General features: G+C 37.8%; 5 protein-coding genes and 1 pseudogene across 6 annotated transcripts; all 6 read left to right on the forward strand.

Moving 5' to 3' along the window:
* The first annotated feature begins 2,620 nt into the window (after window positions 1–2,620).
* On the forward strand, window positions 2,621–3,912 carry LOC106331869 (CASP-like protein 2B1). The gene is made up of 3 exons (XM_013770300.1): window positions 2,621–2,933; window positions 3,018–3,150; window positions 3,503–3,912. Exons 1-3 carry the CDS (start codon window positions 2,719–2,721, stop codon window positions 3,752–3,754), a joined length of 600 nt encoding a protein of 199 aa, XP_013625754.1. The 5' UTR covers window positions 2,621–2,718; the 3' UTR covers window positions 3,755–3,912.
* Window positions 3,913–4,999: 1,087 nt separating this feature from the next.
* Window positions 5,000–5,581, forward strand: LOC106334072. 2 transcript variants are annotated; one of them, XM_013772427.1, is made up of 2 exons: window positions 5,000–5,259; window positions 5,435–5,581. In XM_013772427.1, the coding sequence occupies exons 1-2, from the start codon at window positions 5,042–5,044 to the stop codon at window positions 5,448–5,450; spliced, it is 234 nt and encodes a 77-aa protein (XP_013627881.1). In that variant the 5' UTR covers window positions 5,000–5,041; the 3' UTR covers window positions 5,451–5,581. The 2 variants fall into 2 exon arrangements, with proteins under 2 accessions (XP_013627881.1, XP_013627880.1); XM_013772426.1 differs by having other exon boundaries at window positions 5,000–5,246.
* Window positions 5,582–6,621: 1,040 nt separating this feature from the next.
* LOC106329238 lies at window positions 6,622–8,019 on the forward strand. Its single transcript, XM_013767863.1, has 2 exons — window positions 6,622–6,834; window positions 7,257–8,019. Exons 1-2 carry the CDS (start codon window positions 6,759–6,761, stop codon window positions 7,901–7,903), a joined length of 723 nt encoding a protein of 240 aa, XP_013623317.1. The 5' UTR covers window positions 6,622–6,758; the 3' UTR covers window positions 7,904–8,019.
* A 990-nt stretch (window positions 8,020–9,009) lies between these two features.
* Window positions 9,010–10,945, forward strand: LOC106331866 (mitochondrial import inner membrane translocase subunit TIM14-1). Its single transcript, XM_013770297.1, has 3 exons — window positions 9,010–9,124; window positions 10,311–10,489; window positions 10,599–10,945. The coding sequence occupies exons 1-3, from the start codon at window positions 9,122–9,124 to the stop codon at window positions 10,753–10,755; spliced, it is 339 nt and encodes a 112-aa protein (XP_013625751.1). The 5' UTR covers window positions 9,010–9,121; the 3' UTR covers window positions 10,756–10,945.
* A 429-nt stretch (window positions 10,946–11,374) lies between these two features.
* LOC106335069 (mitochondrial substrate carrier family protein C-like) lies at window positions 11,375–14,829 on the forward strand. Its single transcript, XM_013773493.1, has 6 exons — window positions 11,375–13,130; window positions 13,210–13,354; window positions 13,439–13,554; window positions 13,651–13,729; window positions 13,994–14,227; window positions 14,314–14,829. Exons 1-6 carry the CDS (start codon window positions 11,692–11,694, stop codon window positions 14,656–14,658), a joined length of 2,358 nt encoding a protein of 785 aa, XP_013628947.1. The 5' UTR covers window positions 11,375–11,691; the 3' UTR covers window positions 14,659–14,829.
* A 155-nt stretch (window positions 14,830–14,984) lies between these two features.
* LOC106335070 overlaps window positions 14,985–15,832 on the forward strand; it is a 4,413-nt pseudogene continuing 3,565 nt past the window's right edge.

The following is a 15,832-nucleotide window of genomic DNA, read 5'->3' on the forward strand; positions in this document are numbered from 1 at the left end:
GTGTCCTGATAACGAGGTTTCCCACAAAATTTGCATATATTCCGTGTCTCATCCGCTCTCTAGTAGATCATGCAGTTGTCAATACATACATCTATCACTTCATACGGTAGTTGAAGACCTGCAACAAGTTTCTGAACCTCGTAGTATGAACCCGGTGCAAGGTTATCCTCAGGTAGAATACCTTTGACAAAATCAGTAATCGCATCCATACATTCTTCAGCCAAATTATAGTCTGTCTTAATACCCATTAATCTAGTTGCAGATGATAAGACTGAATGACCATCTCTACAATTTTGATACAAAGGTTGTTTTCCTGCATCCAACATGTCAAAAAATCTCCTAGACTCGGGGTTTGGTTCTTCCCCTCTATAATGATCATGTACCATCTGCTCAGTACCTACACCATAATCTATATCTGTTCTAGATTCTTCTAACCTAATATCAGGCTGAGGTTCACTAACAGGCTGAGGTTCGCTAGTACTACCATATTCATAACCAGTTTCCCCATGAAGGTACCAAACTTTATAATTACGTGAAAACCCTTTCATATACAAATGAGTCCAAACATCAAATTCTTTTATAACCTTATTATTATTGCAAGAAGAGCATGGACATCTTAACATACCACTTTTTGCATCCGGTTGCTGTTGAACAAGCCTCATGAATTCTCCAATCCCTTGAACGTATTCTTCCGTAAGCAAATTGGTGTTCGGATCCAAATGAGGTTTATCCATCCACGAACGATAATAAACTTCTGAAGACATGATTTTCACGGAATTGTTATGACTAAAGAGAATGAAGAGAGAATGAAGTGTGAATGAGTTGAATGAGGAGGGGTTGTATTTATAGGAAATTGCTTACGGACCTCCGACGACTTTCCGACGAAATTCCGACGGATGTAAAGAAGTCCGTCGGAATTCCGTCGGAATTGTCCAATCCCAAACGGCTATACAACGGTCATATGTATTTGTCGGCAACGGTCACATGGTTCGTCGGAATTCCATCGGTAAATACCGATGGAATTCCGACGACTTTGCTGTTAATCGGAATGTCGTCGGAATTTCGTCGGAATATACCGACAAACTTCCGACGACTACAACGGTTACATTTTTTATCGGAATGTCGTCGAAAAGTCGTCGGAATTTTCCGACGAACCATATTTCGTCGGAATTCCGTCGGAAATGGCCGACGGAATTCCGACGACTTATTTTTTTGGATTTGGTCGGAAATTTGTCAGTATTCCGTCACAAATGTCCGACGACCTTGGTGTCCGTCGGAACCTCCGTCGGAATTCGATGTGTTTTCTTGTAGTGACCACTTCCATCGTTCACCAACCCCGCAATCGAATACATTGCTTCGTTACTCATTTCACACCCACTTTTGGTAACTCTATTTTTGTTTCTTAAATACATGGTTTCGTTCAATTTTCTTGATAACTAAGCTCATAAATATTACACATGAGAACCGTTTAAACAAAATCAAGTGATGGTAGCTTCATTTTTTTGCTAGAGGCATTAATTATCTCTTAGTCCACTTTAATTATTTTACTCAGTTTGAGATCTCTAATGAACATGCAAATGGTGTTACATCAAAGAAGAGTCTATTGCGGAATCTTCATATAATTAATAATTTGATTGGACACGATGAATCTTCGTTCTCCTCCTTCAACGTTTCCTAGAAAAAATAAAGAAGCCGACTCTCATATATCACTTTCATCTCTCCCTCTCCGTCTTACAATTTAATAATCGCGTGCACTTAAATGCTCTAACCTCTAACGCCCATTTCGTTTATCACTTCATTTCCATATCATATACAACCCAAAATCTTAATTTAATATCTTAAAGATACGTGTAGGGCACTAGGGATGGGCAGTAAATGGTTTTGACTCCGTGGGGGAGTTTCAAGAACTTGTCTCCTACGTCACCTAGACTGACCTAGCACCTTCCTTCACTTTAATAATCCATTTGTTCCTTTCTAGAGTATACACGTTTATTAAAAATTTAATAAATATTTATAATTTAATTTATTTTTTACTTTTTTATACACTTTCCAATAACTTTTCACCAATGAAATTTAATCAATTCAAATATTCTCAATTAATGTTCATCAAAAGTATAAAAAAATACCTTAACAATATAAAAAATCTATATTTGTAGAACAAGAAAAAAATCTAAAACATCTTACTTTCAGGAACGGAGGTAGTATTTTTCATCACTACTCAAGTTCCAAAACCCTTAATTTTTTAATTTCATATGAATTCGTGTACTTAAAAGTTAAAAACCGGTGTTTTGAAAACCAAACCAAACCAGTTTGTTATAAAACATTGCTTAATACCACAAAATAAAACTGGTGAACACAATATAATCAAACACTACTTGCAAATGATTAATAAACTACTTTTAGGGTTGTTACAAAAAAAAAAAAAAAACTACTTTTAGGGATAGGGATGGTGGACTCACGGGTACCACTAATCTATATAGATAAAATCATAAAAATGATTTCAACTCTACACCTTTAATGTTACAATTAATGTAATTTTTTTTTCTTTTTTTTAAGCAACTAGTTGCTTTTACACGGTGTTCTGTAAAGAGTGCTTTAAAAGCAACAAGAAGGAGCCAACAACAAACCAATGTACTGTATCTATCTAAAGTGTCTTCTGAGTTCTCACTAACTTTCTGTCAGTTTATATAAATAATAATCTAATAATTAGCGATAAAGATGAGTTACTTAGGAGTTGGAGTCAGTCCCGGGAACGTCGCCGGAGCCCCAACGAAGTTGAACGAAGGCAAAGTGAGACTCACGGAGCTGATTCTGAGGTGTTTTGTGTGTGCCCTCGCTCTCATCTCCGCAATTCTCGTTGCTACAGACACACAAGTCAAAGAGGTTTTCACCATCCAGAAGAAGGCCAAGTACACCGACATGAAGGCTCTTGTGTAAGCTCATGTTCAGACCCAACAGTTTAATCTACTCCACATTTGTATAAAGTTCGCAACCTTAGCGTTTTCTCTGAGTTTCAGGTTATTGGTGGTCGTCAATGGCATAGCTGCGGCTTATTCCTTGGTGCATGGGGTTCGTTGCGTGGTGGGTATGATGAAAGGAAGCGTTTTGTTCAGTAAGCCCCTGGCTTGGGTCATTTTCTCCGGTGATCAGGTCAGTCTCTGTTCTTGCTTGGTCCCGTTGACTATTGAGTGTTTCTGAAAGTCGTGTGCTTGCTGTGAGTTTGTGGGTCCGGTCAGTGAATGCTAAGGACGAGCCAAAAATTTCGGTGCCTGAGCTGTTGAGAAATCTATTGTGTGGTTGAGTTTCGTTTGTTTGGTAGGGTACAATACTTTAACGGTATTGTAGGCTGCAATCTTCAAGTTTTGTAACAAAGTACAGGGAGCTAAATTAGAATGGTAATGCTGTCAGATGGGTCGTCCTCATAAATAAAAACAATGAAACTGACTTGGTCTTTGTATTGACCTTTTTGACCTTTGTTATCTATGTCACTATGTGTAAGCAGGCGGTAGCGTACTTGACTGTGGCTAGCGTTGGAGCAGCGGCGCAGTCTGCAGCCTTTGCGAAGCTGGGTAAGCCAGAGCTTCAATGGATGAAGATATGCACAATGTATGGGAAGTTCTGTAACCAAGTGGGTGAAGGGATTGCGACCGCTTTGCTTGCTAGTATTGGTATGGTTATGATCTCTTGCATCTCAGCTTTTGGTCTCTTTCGTTTGTATGGGGGAAACAAAGCCAGGCAAAGCTCACTGTGGTGAAGGCCATGGTTCATATATACTGGTCTTGGACTAGTCTTGTTTGTGTTAAATAATTGTGGTCTGCTCTCACTCTCTCTGTCTTTCAACGTGTATACCGTCTGTTACTACTTTCACGGTCTCATTTGCACAATAATAATATAACAATCCAGATTGTAGTTTGGTAACGAGTCTATCTATATGCACTATACTCTTGCCGACCAAATGTGAAAATAGAACAGCCGGATATATATATATTGTTCAATCAAAACCATAATATTTCTGAACTCTCTAATGTACAATTCTGCCAAACGTGTTTTTGATTAAGTAACATAAACATATTTTTGTAGATCACGAGAAGGTTTTGGACTGGAACATATAAATTCGAAACCACAATATATAATATTAATTTTAGCATATCAATCTTATGAGGGCTGAATATGAGATTTTAAGGAATCATAAACATTTTTAATTAATCTTAATAATTTTTTGCAACTGAGGGATCATGTGATATATGTATAATAATTCTTTAAAATTTGGGGACCAAACCAAATGTTTCATTCGATTGTGGCGAAAACTGACCCAGCCTATGACTTATAGGGTTTATCTTAGGTAGTTTTTAACAACCAAATCTATTTTGGGGTTTTAGTTGTAAGGAATATTTCTTTTCCCTATTATATGGTCTTATAGATATCTGTTTTCTATTGAAATATTGATATTCCTTAATATATTTGGTGACCAATGAAATTAGAAATAAAGAAGTAATTCCTAATTTATCTCTACTTTGATGGACGGTTGAGATTAATCTAAAGGAAACCCTAAAGAGGAATTAGGTCATCACTCCACCTATAAATACATATCTTTAGACCATCATAAAGAGAGGCGAGAGAAATCTAAGAGTTCCTAAAAAGAGATTGAACTGTTTATCTTCCATTCTCTGGCACAATGAATCCAGGTAACTCTATAAACATTCATATGATTTTATTATATGATTACCTAGATGTTTAAAGATCTTAGGGTTCACGTAAATTTAACTTGCATTAGTTGCTTAATAACCAAAAACGGAACTTCAACTCACCCATGGACATAATGATGGATGAACATCCAACTTTGAAATCTTAACTTCATTTATTAAAATCACAACCTCGCCAAAACCAATAGTTATATATAGACGTGGACAGAAAAGGGCAAGTTATATATAGACTCAAGGGCATTGTAACTTATTTTTAGAAGAATTGTTCCCTTAAGTATATATAGACTTAGATTGTCCAAAACCATAATATTTCTGAACTTTTACGTTTTGGGGACAAGATGGAGAAGAAGGTAGCTTTGGTGTTGTCGTTGATGTTGCTTATGTCTATGAACTCGGTGTTGGTTTCGGCTGAGGAAGCAGCACCAACGGTTGGACAGAGGGTAGACACAGCCACCAACGACGTTACCAACTTCTTCAATGAACATGCCGGCCCTGCCGCCGATACGGTCTCCTCTACCGCCAAGTCGGTCTACAACTGGTTTGGTGATAAAGCCAAGTATATTTTTTTTTTTTTTGTAACAAGCCAAGTATATTTTATAAACCTTTTTTGCTACCCTGACTATCATACCTTCTAGTTAGTCTACATGATTCAAGATCATGCAATACATAGAAGTATAGAACATTTCCACAACTACTACTTTATGTGTGAACAATTTTGTTTATTTTTGTAGGGAATGGGGCCTCTAAACTATATGTTTTATGAGCGAAGGATTTGCGGACTTGGGATTGGAAGCATTTTCATGTATAAGAGTTTGATATCCGTGTACTATTTTATGTAAGATTAACATTATAAGAAAGATATACAATTTGATCAAAAAAGAGGGATACAATATTCTATGTTCTAACAACTGCGCAACAACAGAATCATTCGCTATTTTCAAAATTTGATGATGAAATGGCATTTGCATATGCCTTCTATTATATATATGAAAATAGGTCAATGTGGGTGAACTAAAAATATATTTTAAAAGTATTTAAGCATTTTAACGAAAAAAACATCTGCCCACCATGTTAAATCTACTCTTTTTAATTCTTTTGACATCAATAGAATCAATCAATCTAGTTTAAAAAATAAATAAGAATCAATCTTTTTTTTTTTTGAACAACAAAAAATAGAATAAATGAAGATGTTAAATCTACTCTCTTTTTTGCCCACCATGTTAAATCAATCTTTTTCTTTTGGAACAACAAAAGAATCAATCAATCTACTCTATTAAATGGAATAAATGAAGATGTTAAAAATAACTTTAGACTTTTTTTTTTTTTTTCAACTTTCTATATTATTAAGCTAACCAAGATATTACATAGTTTTGTTTACATGTTCTAGCTTTTTTAGCCAAGCCGTCTACATTATGTAATAGTGATCTACTAGCATAGTGAAAAGTGAAATTATAAGACTTTGTGATACAATAGATGTCTCGCACAAAGCAAGAAATAGGTAAAACAAAGAACCAGTTATATGCCTACTCTTTATAGATTTTCTATCTAGTTTTCAATTTGTTTGAATTGTAATAATTATATATATTTTTTGAAATTGCTCATACTAAAACCAAATTTTTTTTCTTAAAGAAAATCTTACTCACTTTGTTTACATTGTTCTTTATATAAAAATTGTTGCATACATTCAGTTTTCAGAAAAGCTACTGATTTTTTTGTCACTTAGATAACCACGAATTTAAAGTTATTATTATTTACAAATACAGAAGAATGAGTATCAAAAAAAAAACGAAAGAAGAAAAATACATAATACTCAAGCCAGAAGATTCCAGAAGGTGTTGAAGGCAGAAAAGAAAAAAAGAAACAAAACGTATCACACTGTCATTCGAACACGGGACCTGTGCATCTCAGTCGAGAAACTCTCGCCGCTGGACCACCGAAAACAATATTCCTGACTATCAACTTGCATCAAAGATTAAAACAAAACTCTAAAACCCTACAAGATTCATTCATTTTGGTAAACCTGAATCCAGCAAATCGAGCAACAGAAAGTCGGCGATGGGAAGATCGGCTCTGATTCACCTGATTCGCTCCCAAACTCGGCGTCTCTCTTCCTCCACCTTCAATAATACAGGTTCTTTATCTCTCCTCTATACTGTTCTGTAGTAGACACGGCTGCTATTTGTCTTTATGGGTTTTGTGTCCGAATTCTAAAACAGCCCTCCTTGTTCTGCTTCCCCTTTTTCGATCTTATATCGAAAGTACTTTCCTTTTAACTGACCCAATTCAATTAAAAAAATGCTATTGAAACTAAAATTGACTTGAGCATCATCCACTAGATGATAAATTAAAAAAGTTAGGATTTTTTTTTTCAGCTCTGTAGAAGCATTTTGAGTCTTATCAGACTAGAACATGATCCAATTTGATGTTGTCTTGGCGAGCTTGCTGTGTTTCTAACTCACAAAAGTCAAAAGTGGTCACTGGATCAGATCTAGCCTTAAGAGTAGATTGGATTGTAATGATTCATCAAGCGCAGCATTCTTACTTTCTTTTCAGGATATGGTCGGTCCATAGCAGGGACATGGTCACCATCATCAGTGATACCTAAGGTCAGATTCCCTGAGGTTTCTTCCTTTAACCAGAGAAGCTGGGCATCATCTGGAGCAAAGACTAATGATGATGATGAGCACAAGATCAGCATCGGACCACAAGAGAAGAAAGAAGACAACGGTGGAGGCGGTGTGGTTTACTACGGCCCAATCTCATCAACCATAAAGAAAGTGAAACTCCTCTCGCTCTCCACCTGCTGCCTCTCTGTCTCCCTCGGCCCAGTCATCACGTTCATGACCTCGCCGGGGCTCAACGTGATCATGAAAGGCGCGGTCGCCTCCACTGTGATCTTCCTCAGCGCTTCCACAACCGCTGCGCTACACTGGTTCGTTAGCCCTTATGTTCACAAGCTGAGGTGGCAGCCTGGTTCAGACACGTTTGAGGTCGAGATGATGACTTGGCTTGCGACGTTTGCGCCGAAGACGCTCAAGTTTTCGGACATACGTTATCCAGACACGCAGAGGCCGTTTGTGAGCTTCAAGGCGGAAGGGAATTACTACTTTGTGGATGCGGAGCATTGCCCTAACAAGGCGTTGTTGGCGAGGCTCACTCCTCCAAAGGATGCACATGACTCTGCTTTCAAGAACTTGTGATGATCCAGATTCCATTTTCCTTTTCTTGATATCATACTCTCTTTTTGTGTGGATTTTTTGTTGGGTTTGCAACTCTTTTAGTTCTGTGGACTATGAATAAAGTGTAAGTTATTTTAGCTAAAATCACAAATATTAAGAAAATGTTGTTTTTTAAAAAAATATTATTTAATAAATAAACTAAATATAATTCAATCAGTTAGATTTGGGCATTCTTATCAGACCCGAGAACCGAATAGAAAAACAAGGTTTGGTTCGGGATCCAAACCTATCTATTATATTACTATCGATTATATCAGTGGGTTCTATATCTCTATAACCGAAAATCCAGAACAGAACCGTATTCGGTTCTCGAATATCTATAATATAGTTTATATATTTATAAAATTAACTATATTTAATTTTAAAATAATCAAATAATTTTAAAATATTATTTATAAGTCGAAATACCCAAAAAATTGAATTAATAGAATACCTTTTATCCAAAATATTTAAAAGTATATGAATTATCCGATTTTTTATTTGAAAACCTTATATTTAATACGAAAAAATCCTGTTTTTTTTTTTACTTTTAAACTTAAATTTTACCCAAAAACCGGAACCAAATGAAATCTAAAATTAACTCGGATATAAGCTAGTTCTCCACTTTGTTACCCAGACTGAAACGAAAACCGAAATAATTGAATCGAAAACCGAACCGAACTTTCTAAATACCGTTACCGATCCTAAACCTTTAGAACTTTTTAAAACCGAAAGAACTGAACTGGAACCGAATTGAGAACCGAATGTCCATGACTACAATCAATCATAAAAATTTACATAATTTAATTGTGAGAAAATATTTATTAAATACAAAAGATGCGTGAAAATGTGAAAATTTATATTTTAAACAAAAAATATTTTCTTGTCAACACAAAAAAAATACTTCTTAAACAATTTATAGGGAGTAAAAAGTTTAAAAATGCAAATGCTTAGAAAGCCCTTGCATTGCAGAAAAACGGCTATAGCATTTTGAACTGAGTCCCAACGGGCCGGCCCAGTAGCCCAACATACTATCTACAAACCCGGTTGGGTTAAAAACCGGTTTTCTGCTATTGATTTTAATTTTAGATACAATGATCGGGGAGCTCCGAAGGCACCGGTGAGTCTTCACCACTGACGCCTTGGCAAATCCAACTCTGTAAAAATCTGTGAATGAAACGAAGGATCACAGTCTCCTGAATGGTAATTTCGATCACTACTCTCTCCCAGACATTAAGGTTCATCCGTTGCTTTTAATTTCAGATTTGCATCTGCTTTTGGTCATCGGTTTCATTTCATCAAGTTAGTTTACAATTAAGCCGATCTAGCTGGTGCTTATGGGTCTGGTCAAGTCTTGTGTCTGATATACCAACACAACAAAGTGGACAAAAATTATAGGTCAAAGTGGAAAGTAGTTATCTTTCTAAGTGTTATCTCTTAGTAGAATTAGGTTTTCATAGGCAAACTCAAAAGAAATACTTTTAATTTGTTTTTTTTGTTTTTTTCAGACAGTTTAAAATTATAAGTGGAAAAATCATAGGCTGGATAATCGGTGGCTGATCGGTATTGTCTTTAGCCATGTTCTGGTGGTGCTGGAAAAAAAAGGGAGAAACCATCAATAGCAACTAGTAACATTTTGATAATAAAAATTGAATGTTGACTGAAATAACTTAGTACTTCAGATAGAAGACATTCAATTCTTTTTACCAAACTGTTACCAGTTGCTATGGATGGTTTCTGCATTTTTTTTCCAGTACCACTGGAACATGGCCAAAGACAAACAGTACCGATGGTTACTCCACCACCAATTATCACGCCTTTGATTTTTCCATTTATCCTTCTACTTCTGCCTGAAAAGCAAAAATATTATATTGAATGTACTTTTTGAGTTTGTCTATAAAACCTTATTCTAGGAAGAGATAACACTTAACGAGATAACTAATTTTGTCCACTTTGTTGTGTTAGCATATCAACTAGCTCAGATCTATAAAGAAAACAAGTTTGTGAAAATCTGATTTTAATGTTCACACCAGATTTGTGAAAATCAATAGGTCTTTTATTTTAATTAGGTAATGATTTTTCAGGATATTGTTAAGCTGATTCGATTAGTTATTCTCTTTCTTTAAATAGGAAATGAGCCAGAAAATCTTTGAAAAAGTTGGCACTGTCTTGTCTCTTCTCTTTCCAATTGTAAGGAAATGATTCTGTGCTTGGTTTGAGTTAAGCTACCATATAAGTCATACTCTGTTATCTACTTCTTACTTCAACCTTTTTTGCATTAATGCCTACGTGTGTATGTCTTTGTTCCCTTCTTTGATTAATTCCGACTGTTGTATGTCCTAAATCATATTCAAATGGATGATTTGGTTATGTGTGTTGGTAACATTAGGCGACACCATTTTTGGCGGGAGTTGCTGTAGCTGCGACTGCACTTGCTGGTAGATATGGTATCCAAGCTTGGCAAGCATTCAAGGCTAGGCCACCTAGGCCCAAAATCAAGAAATTCTACGAAGGCGGTTTCCAGCCTACCATGACCAAAAGAGAAGCTGCTCTCATTCTTGGCATCAGGTGAAGGTTTCTGTGTGATCAATTTGATTGCGTTAACAATAGTTTCATTGAGGAAAATGTACATTGTTTCAAATATATGTGTGTGTGTTTGTGATTGAAAAACACACAGGGAGAATGTTCCGGCGGAGAAAGTGAAGGAAGCACACAGGAAAGTAATGGTTGCAAACCATCCAGATGCAGGTGGTAGCCATTTCTTGGCCTCTAAGATCAACGAAGCTAAGGACGTCATGCTCGCCAAAACTAAAGGCGGCGGATCCCCCTTTTGATGCTCCATTAGAATCATCTCTGTCTTTGTTATAGGCTTTATAGCAATGCATTGTTAAAGTGGAGATTGTACGCAGACCATAAGCTTTGTGGTCTCTTTGCGACATAAAGACTCAAAATCTTTGTTTGATTTGTGACGTACATAACAACAAACTTCTAAGCGGAAGGGTTTTTGTGTTTCCGAGTAAATAAATCCATTAATGGAAAACATAAGTCCACGTGTCACGAGGCTCCAGCAACTTCTTACGTCAACCTCTATCCATTCATTCCCCCTATAAGCAACTCCCTCCACAAAACTATTTTTTTATTCTTCTGAAAAACATAATAATATAAGGACATTAATATTAAGATTTTTCAAATTAAATCTTTACAATGCGAAAAAAAATTTATAGAATATTTTTAGAATTTAAGAAATCGAGGTTAAAGTTGTGTTTGATATTTTTTAAATGATAAATAAGTTAAAACTATTTAATAATGATCTAAACTAAAGCATTTGGAATCCTTTAGATTTCACTTTAAATTTTAACTGCTTATTATTTTCGAGTGATTTTGATTTTAATTGTTTTTTTTGTTTATGGACATGACTTATCCATTACGTGAGAAATCGTATAACATTAAATATTAATTATCTTCTTCGAATTTATTTGTAAGAGAAAGAAGGTAAACACAAAAGCTTCATCAACCTTTCAAAACTCAGTTCATCATCCTTTCATGCTTGCCTCTTCCCACTCCCACCATATCTGCTCTCTCTCACTCTCAGCATCTACGTCTGAAAGCCTTAAAGCTCCCATCTTTATCCGTTTTCGTTTCCTTCAGATTGACATCTGAATCGACTTTTTAAACTTAGATTCCGTCCGTTTTAATTTGTTCTTAGGGTTGACGAGTTCGTGTTCTTGATTCGTTTTTTGAGCTGACCCATTGGATGTTGCGGTGACGCAATGGTGTCAGCCAACGATCCTATCGAGACCATATTCAATCCAATCCAAGTGGTGAAAGATGCTCTCCTCCCCATCGAGCTTGGGGTTAAAAAGGCTGCGAGAGACTTCGAGAGCTGTTGGGTTAGCAAAGGGAAGGACTTTCGTTTGGGAAGACACAGGAAGAAGCGGGTTTGTGCTAGTCCAGAGTCTGAGGACAATGTTAACAGTGTTCAGTGTTTGGTTAGTGAAGAGAGGAAGAAAGGTTTGTCTGTAAAGATCCCTGTGAAGTCGCTCTTTGGGATGTTTTCACCCAATCTAGCGAACGTGAAGCTGAGCCGTGGAAACGAGGTTGTCAAGAAGAAGAAGAAAGACAAGTTCTTGGAGAAAGAAGATGATGATGGTTCTTGCACGAACTGCTTCAAGCTCGCAATGACTTGGTCTTTGTTGGTCAGTGGCTTTGCCCATGCGCTTCCCATTCCCTTTAAGAAGAGGGTTCACAAAATGGGAGATGACAAGAACCTTAGATCAAAGGCTAAGGAAGGAAACCCTTTTTCCATTGAATGCGCAATGGGTTTCGTCATCGAAATGCTAGCTCAGAATCTCCATAAACTTGACCAGTTCGTGCAAGACACTTCAAAGAACGAATCTTGTTCTTCTTCCAAGGAAGCTACTCCACTTGTCTTTAACATATGGGACGCTAGGAAACTCGATGTGAATGGGTTACTTGGGAACTTGATGTTTGCTAGAGTTGGAGACGTGGCGTCAGGTATAGTTGGCTTGACATCTCCCGTGAGCGAAGACGGTGATGAAAGTACTGCTGGTAGTATGGAGGAAAGTGCTGTTGATTCTCGGCAGAGTCTGGCTTGTGGACTATTGAGTATACCTTTGTCTAACGTAGAGCGCTTGAAGTCCACACTGTCCACTATTTCGTTGACAGAACTTATCGAGCTTTTGCCTCAGTTAGGACGAACTTCAGGAGACCATCCGGACAAGAAGAAACTTATCTCTGTTCAGGACTTTTTCAGATACACCGAGTCTGAAGGTAGGAGATTCTTTGAAGAGTTAGATAGAGATGGTGATGGCAAAGTGACTTTGGAAGATCTGGAGATTGCAATGAGGAGAAGAAAGTTGCCTAGACGATACGCCAAGGATTTTATGAGACGAGCGAGGAGTCATCTCTTCTCGAAATCTTTTGGTTGGAAGCAGTTTTTGTCCTTGATGGAGCAGAAGGAGCCGACCATCCTCCGTGCCTATACTTCTCTCTGTTTGACCAAGTCCGGTACTCTTCAGAAGAGTGAGATCTTGGCGTCTCTGAATAACGCAGGGCTTCCTGCTAATGAAGAGAATGCTATCGCCATGATGAGGTTCTTGATGGCTGACACTGAAGAGTCTATCTCGTATGGACATTTCCGTAATTTCATGGTTTTGCTGCCGTATGAGCGGCTACAGGACGATCCTCGGTAAGTAAGATTCTTTGTTTGTAGAAGAACAAGATTGTGATGTTTAAATGATGATTGATGGTATTGTTTTCTTGTATAGTAACATATGGTTTGAAGCAGCGACGGTTGTTGCTGTTGCACCCCCTGTGGCCTTGCCTGCTGGAGATGTTCTAAAATCTGCATTAGCGGGAGGACTTGCCTCTGCTCTCTCCACTTCTCTAATGCATCCCATTGACACAATCAAGGTGAGTCCTCTTGTTGCCTTTGCAGCTGAGTATGTTTGATATATGCTGGTTTGATGGTTTCATTTTTCACCTTTTCTTTGCCAGACACGTGTGCAAGCTTCAACCTTGTCATTTCCTGAAGTAATAGCAAAGCTTCCAGAGATTGGTGTCCGGGGAGTATATAAGGGTTCTATTCCAGCGATTCTTGGACAATTTTCAAGGTCTTTTCAGTTGTTTCAATTTCAAATCAAGGATGGTTTGACTTCTACTTGTTAAATTTTGTTTCCAGTGTGGCTTAATCTCTTTCATTGTTGTAGCCATGGCCTGCGGACAGGAATATTCGAAGCAAGTAAACTTGTGCTGATCAATTTTGCTCCCAATCTCCCAGAAATTCAGGTAATGATCATCACTGTACTCATGTTTTGGCTGTTGTCGTCAAGATTTCAGTTTTGTGCTTCAAGTATATGTTTCGTTATGAGTTTCCTTAATTGTTTTTGTCTCATGGTATGCTCACTGTTAGTGGCATAATGAATACCTGCATCTGCTAGAGCTACGAGATATCTTAGTTGCTTAGTTTGATGAAATTGTATCATCTGCATTTCTGCTTTCTGGTTGTTGTGTGTTTGTACTGAATAAGAAATGTTGGGGCATTTGATGCAGGTTCAATCGATTGCATCATTCTGCAGCACGCTATTAGGCACAGCTGTGCGGATTCCATGTGAGGTGCTGAAGCAACGGTTGCAGGCTGGCATGTTTAACAATGTAGGGGAAGCCATTGTAGGAACGTGGAAGCAAGATGGTCCAGGGGGTTTCTTCCGTGGGACAGGCGCAACTCTTTGCCGTGAAGTTCCACTATACGTTGTTGGCATGGGACTGTATGCAGAGTCCAAAAAGGTAACAGAAACCAGACGTTCAGATGATCAAAAGGGTTAGGTTAAGACTTTAAAACGGAGATGACAGGTTTGTGTGGGTGTTTGTAGATGGTGGCGCAAGCACTGGGAAGAGAACTTGAGGCATGGGAGACAATAGCGGTTGGGGCAGTGTCAGGAGGCATAGCAGCAGTTGTAACAACGCCATTTGATGTGATGAAGACGAGAATGATGACTGCAACACCAGGGAGACCGATCTCAATGTCTATGGTTGCTATCTCGATCCTGCGCCACGAGGGACCGCTTGGTTTGTTCAAAGGAGCAGTCCCGAGGTTCTTCTGGGTGGCTCCTCTTGGTGCCATGAACTTTGCTGGCTATGAGCTAGCCAAGAAAGCCATGCAGAAGAACGAGGAAGTTGTAATGGCTGATCAGCTTGGTCAGAAGAAGCTTTGCTAATGGGCTTTTACTTTGCTTTTTTGGGGGACAGGTTAAGCCAGAGATACACACCTCTTTTGTTGAATGCTACTTTTGCAAATTTTAACAAAAACAAAAAAAAGGTTAATTGTTTTGTTGTGATGTCAAAGACAGTTTCATCCACTCATTATAAAACTTTGGTTCCAAGGTTGATTGTTTGACTGTAACGACGACTTCATAGAACAGTGTCACAGGGACACTGGACAGTAACAATACTTGGACTCTTCTCATGAGAATTTAATCCTCACCAATCACCACACCGGTACACCTTGAATGCTACATTTAACTATATTTAGATCTATTGTGTTTAGTTTCTTTCTAGGAAAGAAAATATTAAGAAAACAAAGCAATGAGTCCCTTTGTTCTTGTTCTTTTACTGTCTTGCTTCTTCTTACATGTCTGTCTGGCTCATGAGAAAGCTTTCTTTTCTGGCAACCTCAGTGATTCTGAGACCATACTCTCCAGCTTAGGCACGTTCAGGTTCGGTTTCTTCAGCCCTGTTAACTCCACAAGTAGGTATACTGGTATATGGTATAACAGCATTCCTCTACAAACTGTGATATGGGTTGCTAACAATGATAAACCGATCAGTGACTCCTCTGGAGTTATCTCTGTATCTGAAGATGGAAACCTCGTAGACACGGATGGTCACAGGCGTATTCTATGGTCAACTAACCCCTCCACTCAAATTCATGCCAATTCTACAGTCGTCGCTGAACTTTTGAATTCAGGGAACCTCGTGATGAAAGGTGCTAATACCGATGCATATCTTTGGGAGAGTTTCGAGTATCCTACTGATTCTTGCTTGCCAAATATGTTGGTTGGCACAAACCCTGAAATTATTTTAGTACATACATCAACGCTAAATGTTTTGATGTGGGCTTTGATTTTGGGCTACATGGGCTTTCTGTATGTTTGATATATGTAGGCAGGCCATAAACAAGCAAAATTTTGAACTATGCGAAGTTAGAATATCATTATCCGGGATCTTTAGTGGGTTTTTGGTGCGTGGATTCCCACAAAACCTTTAAGGATCGGTTACAAAAACTACTAATTAAGAACCGATTTTAGTGAGTTTCTTACACTGTTCGCTGGCCCCACCACTGACCCGTGGCGGTCCGCGATTGGTTTGCTTTTAATTTTTTTTTTTTTTTTT

The sequence above is a fragment of the Brassica oleracea genome, chromosome C3, assembly GCF_000695525.1.
Source record: "Brassica oleracea var. oleracea cultivar TO1000 chromosome C3, BOL, whole genome shotgun sequence".
In the NCBI taxonomy this organism is placed as follows: Eukaryota; Viridiplantae; Streptophyta; class Magnoliopsida; order Brassicales; family Brassicaceae; genus Brassica; species Brassica oleracea.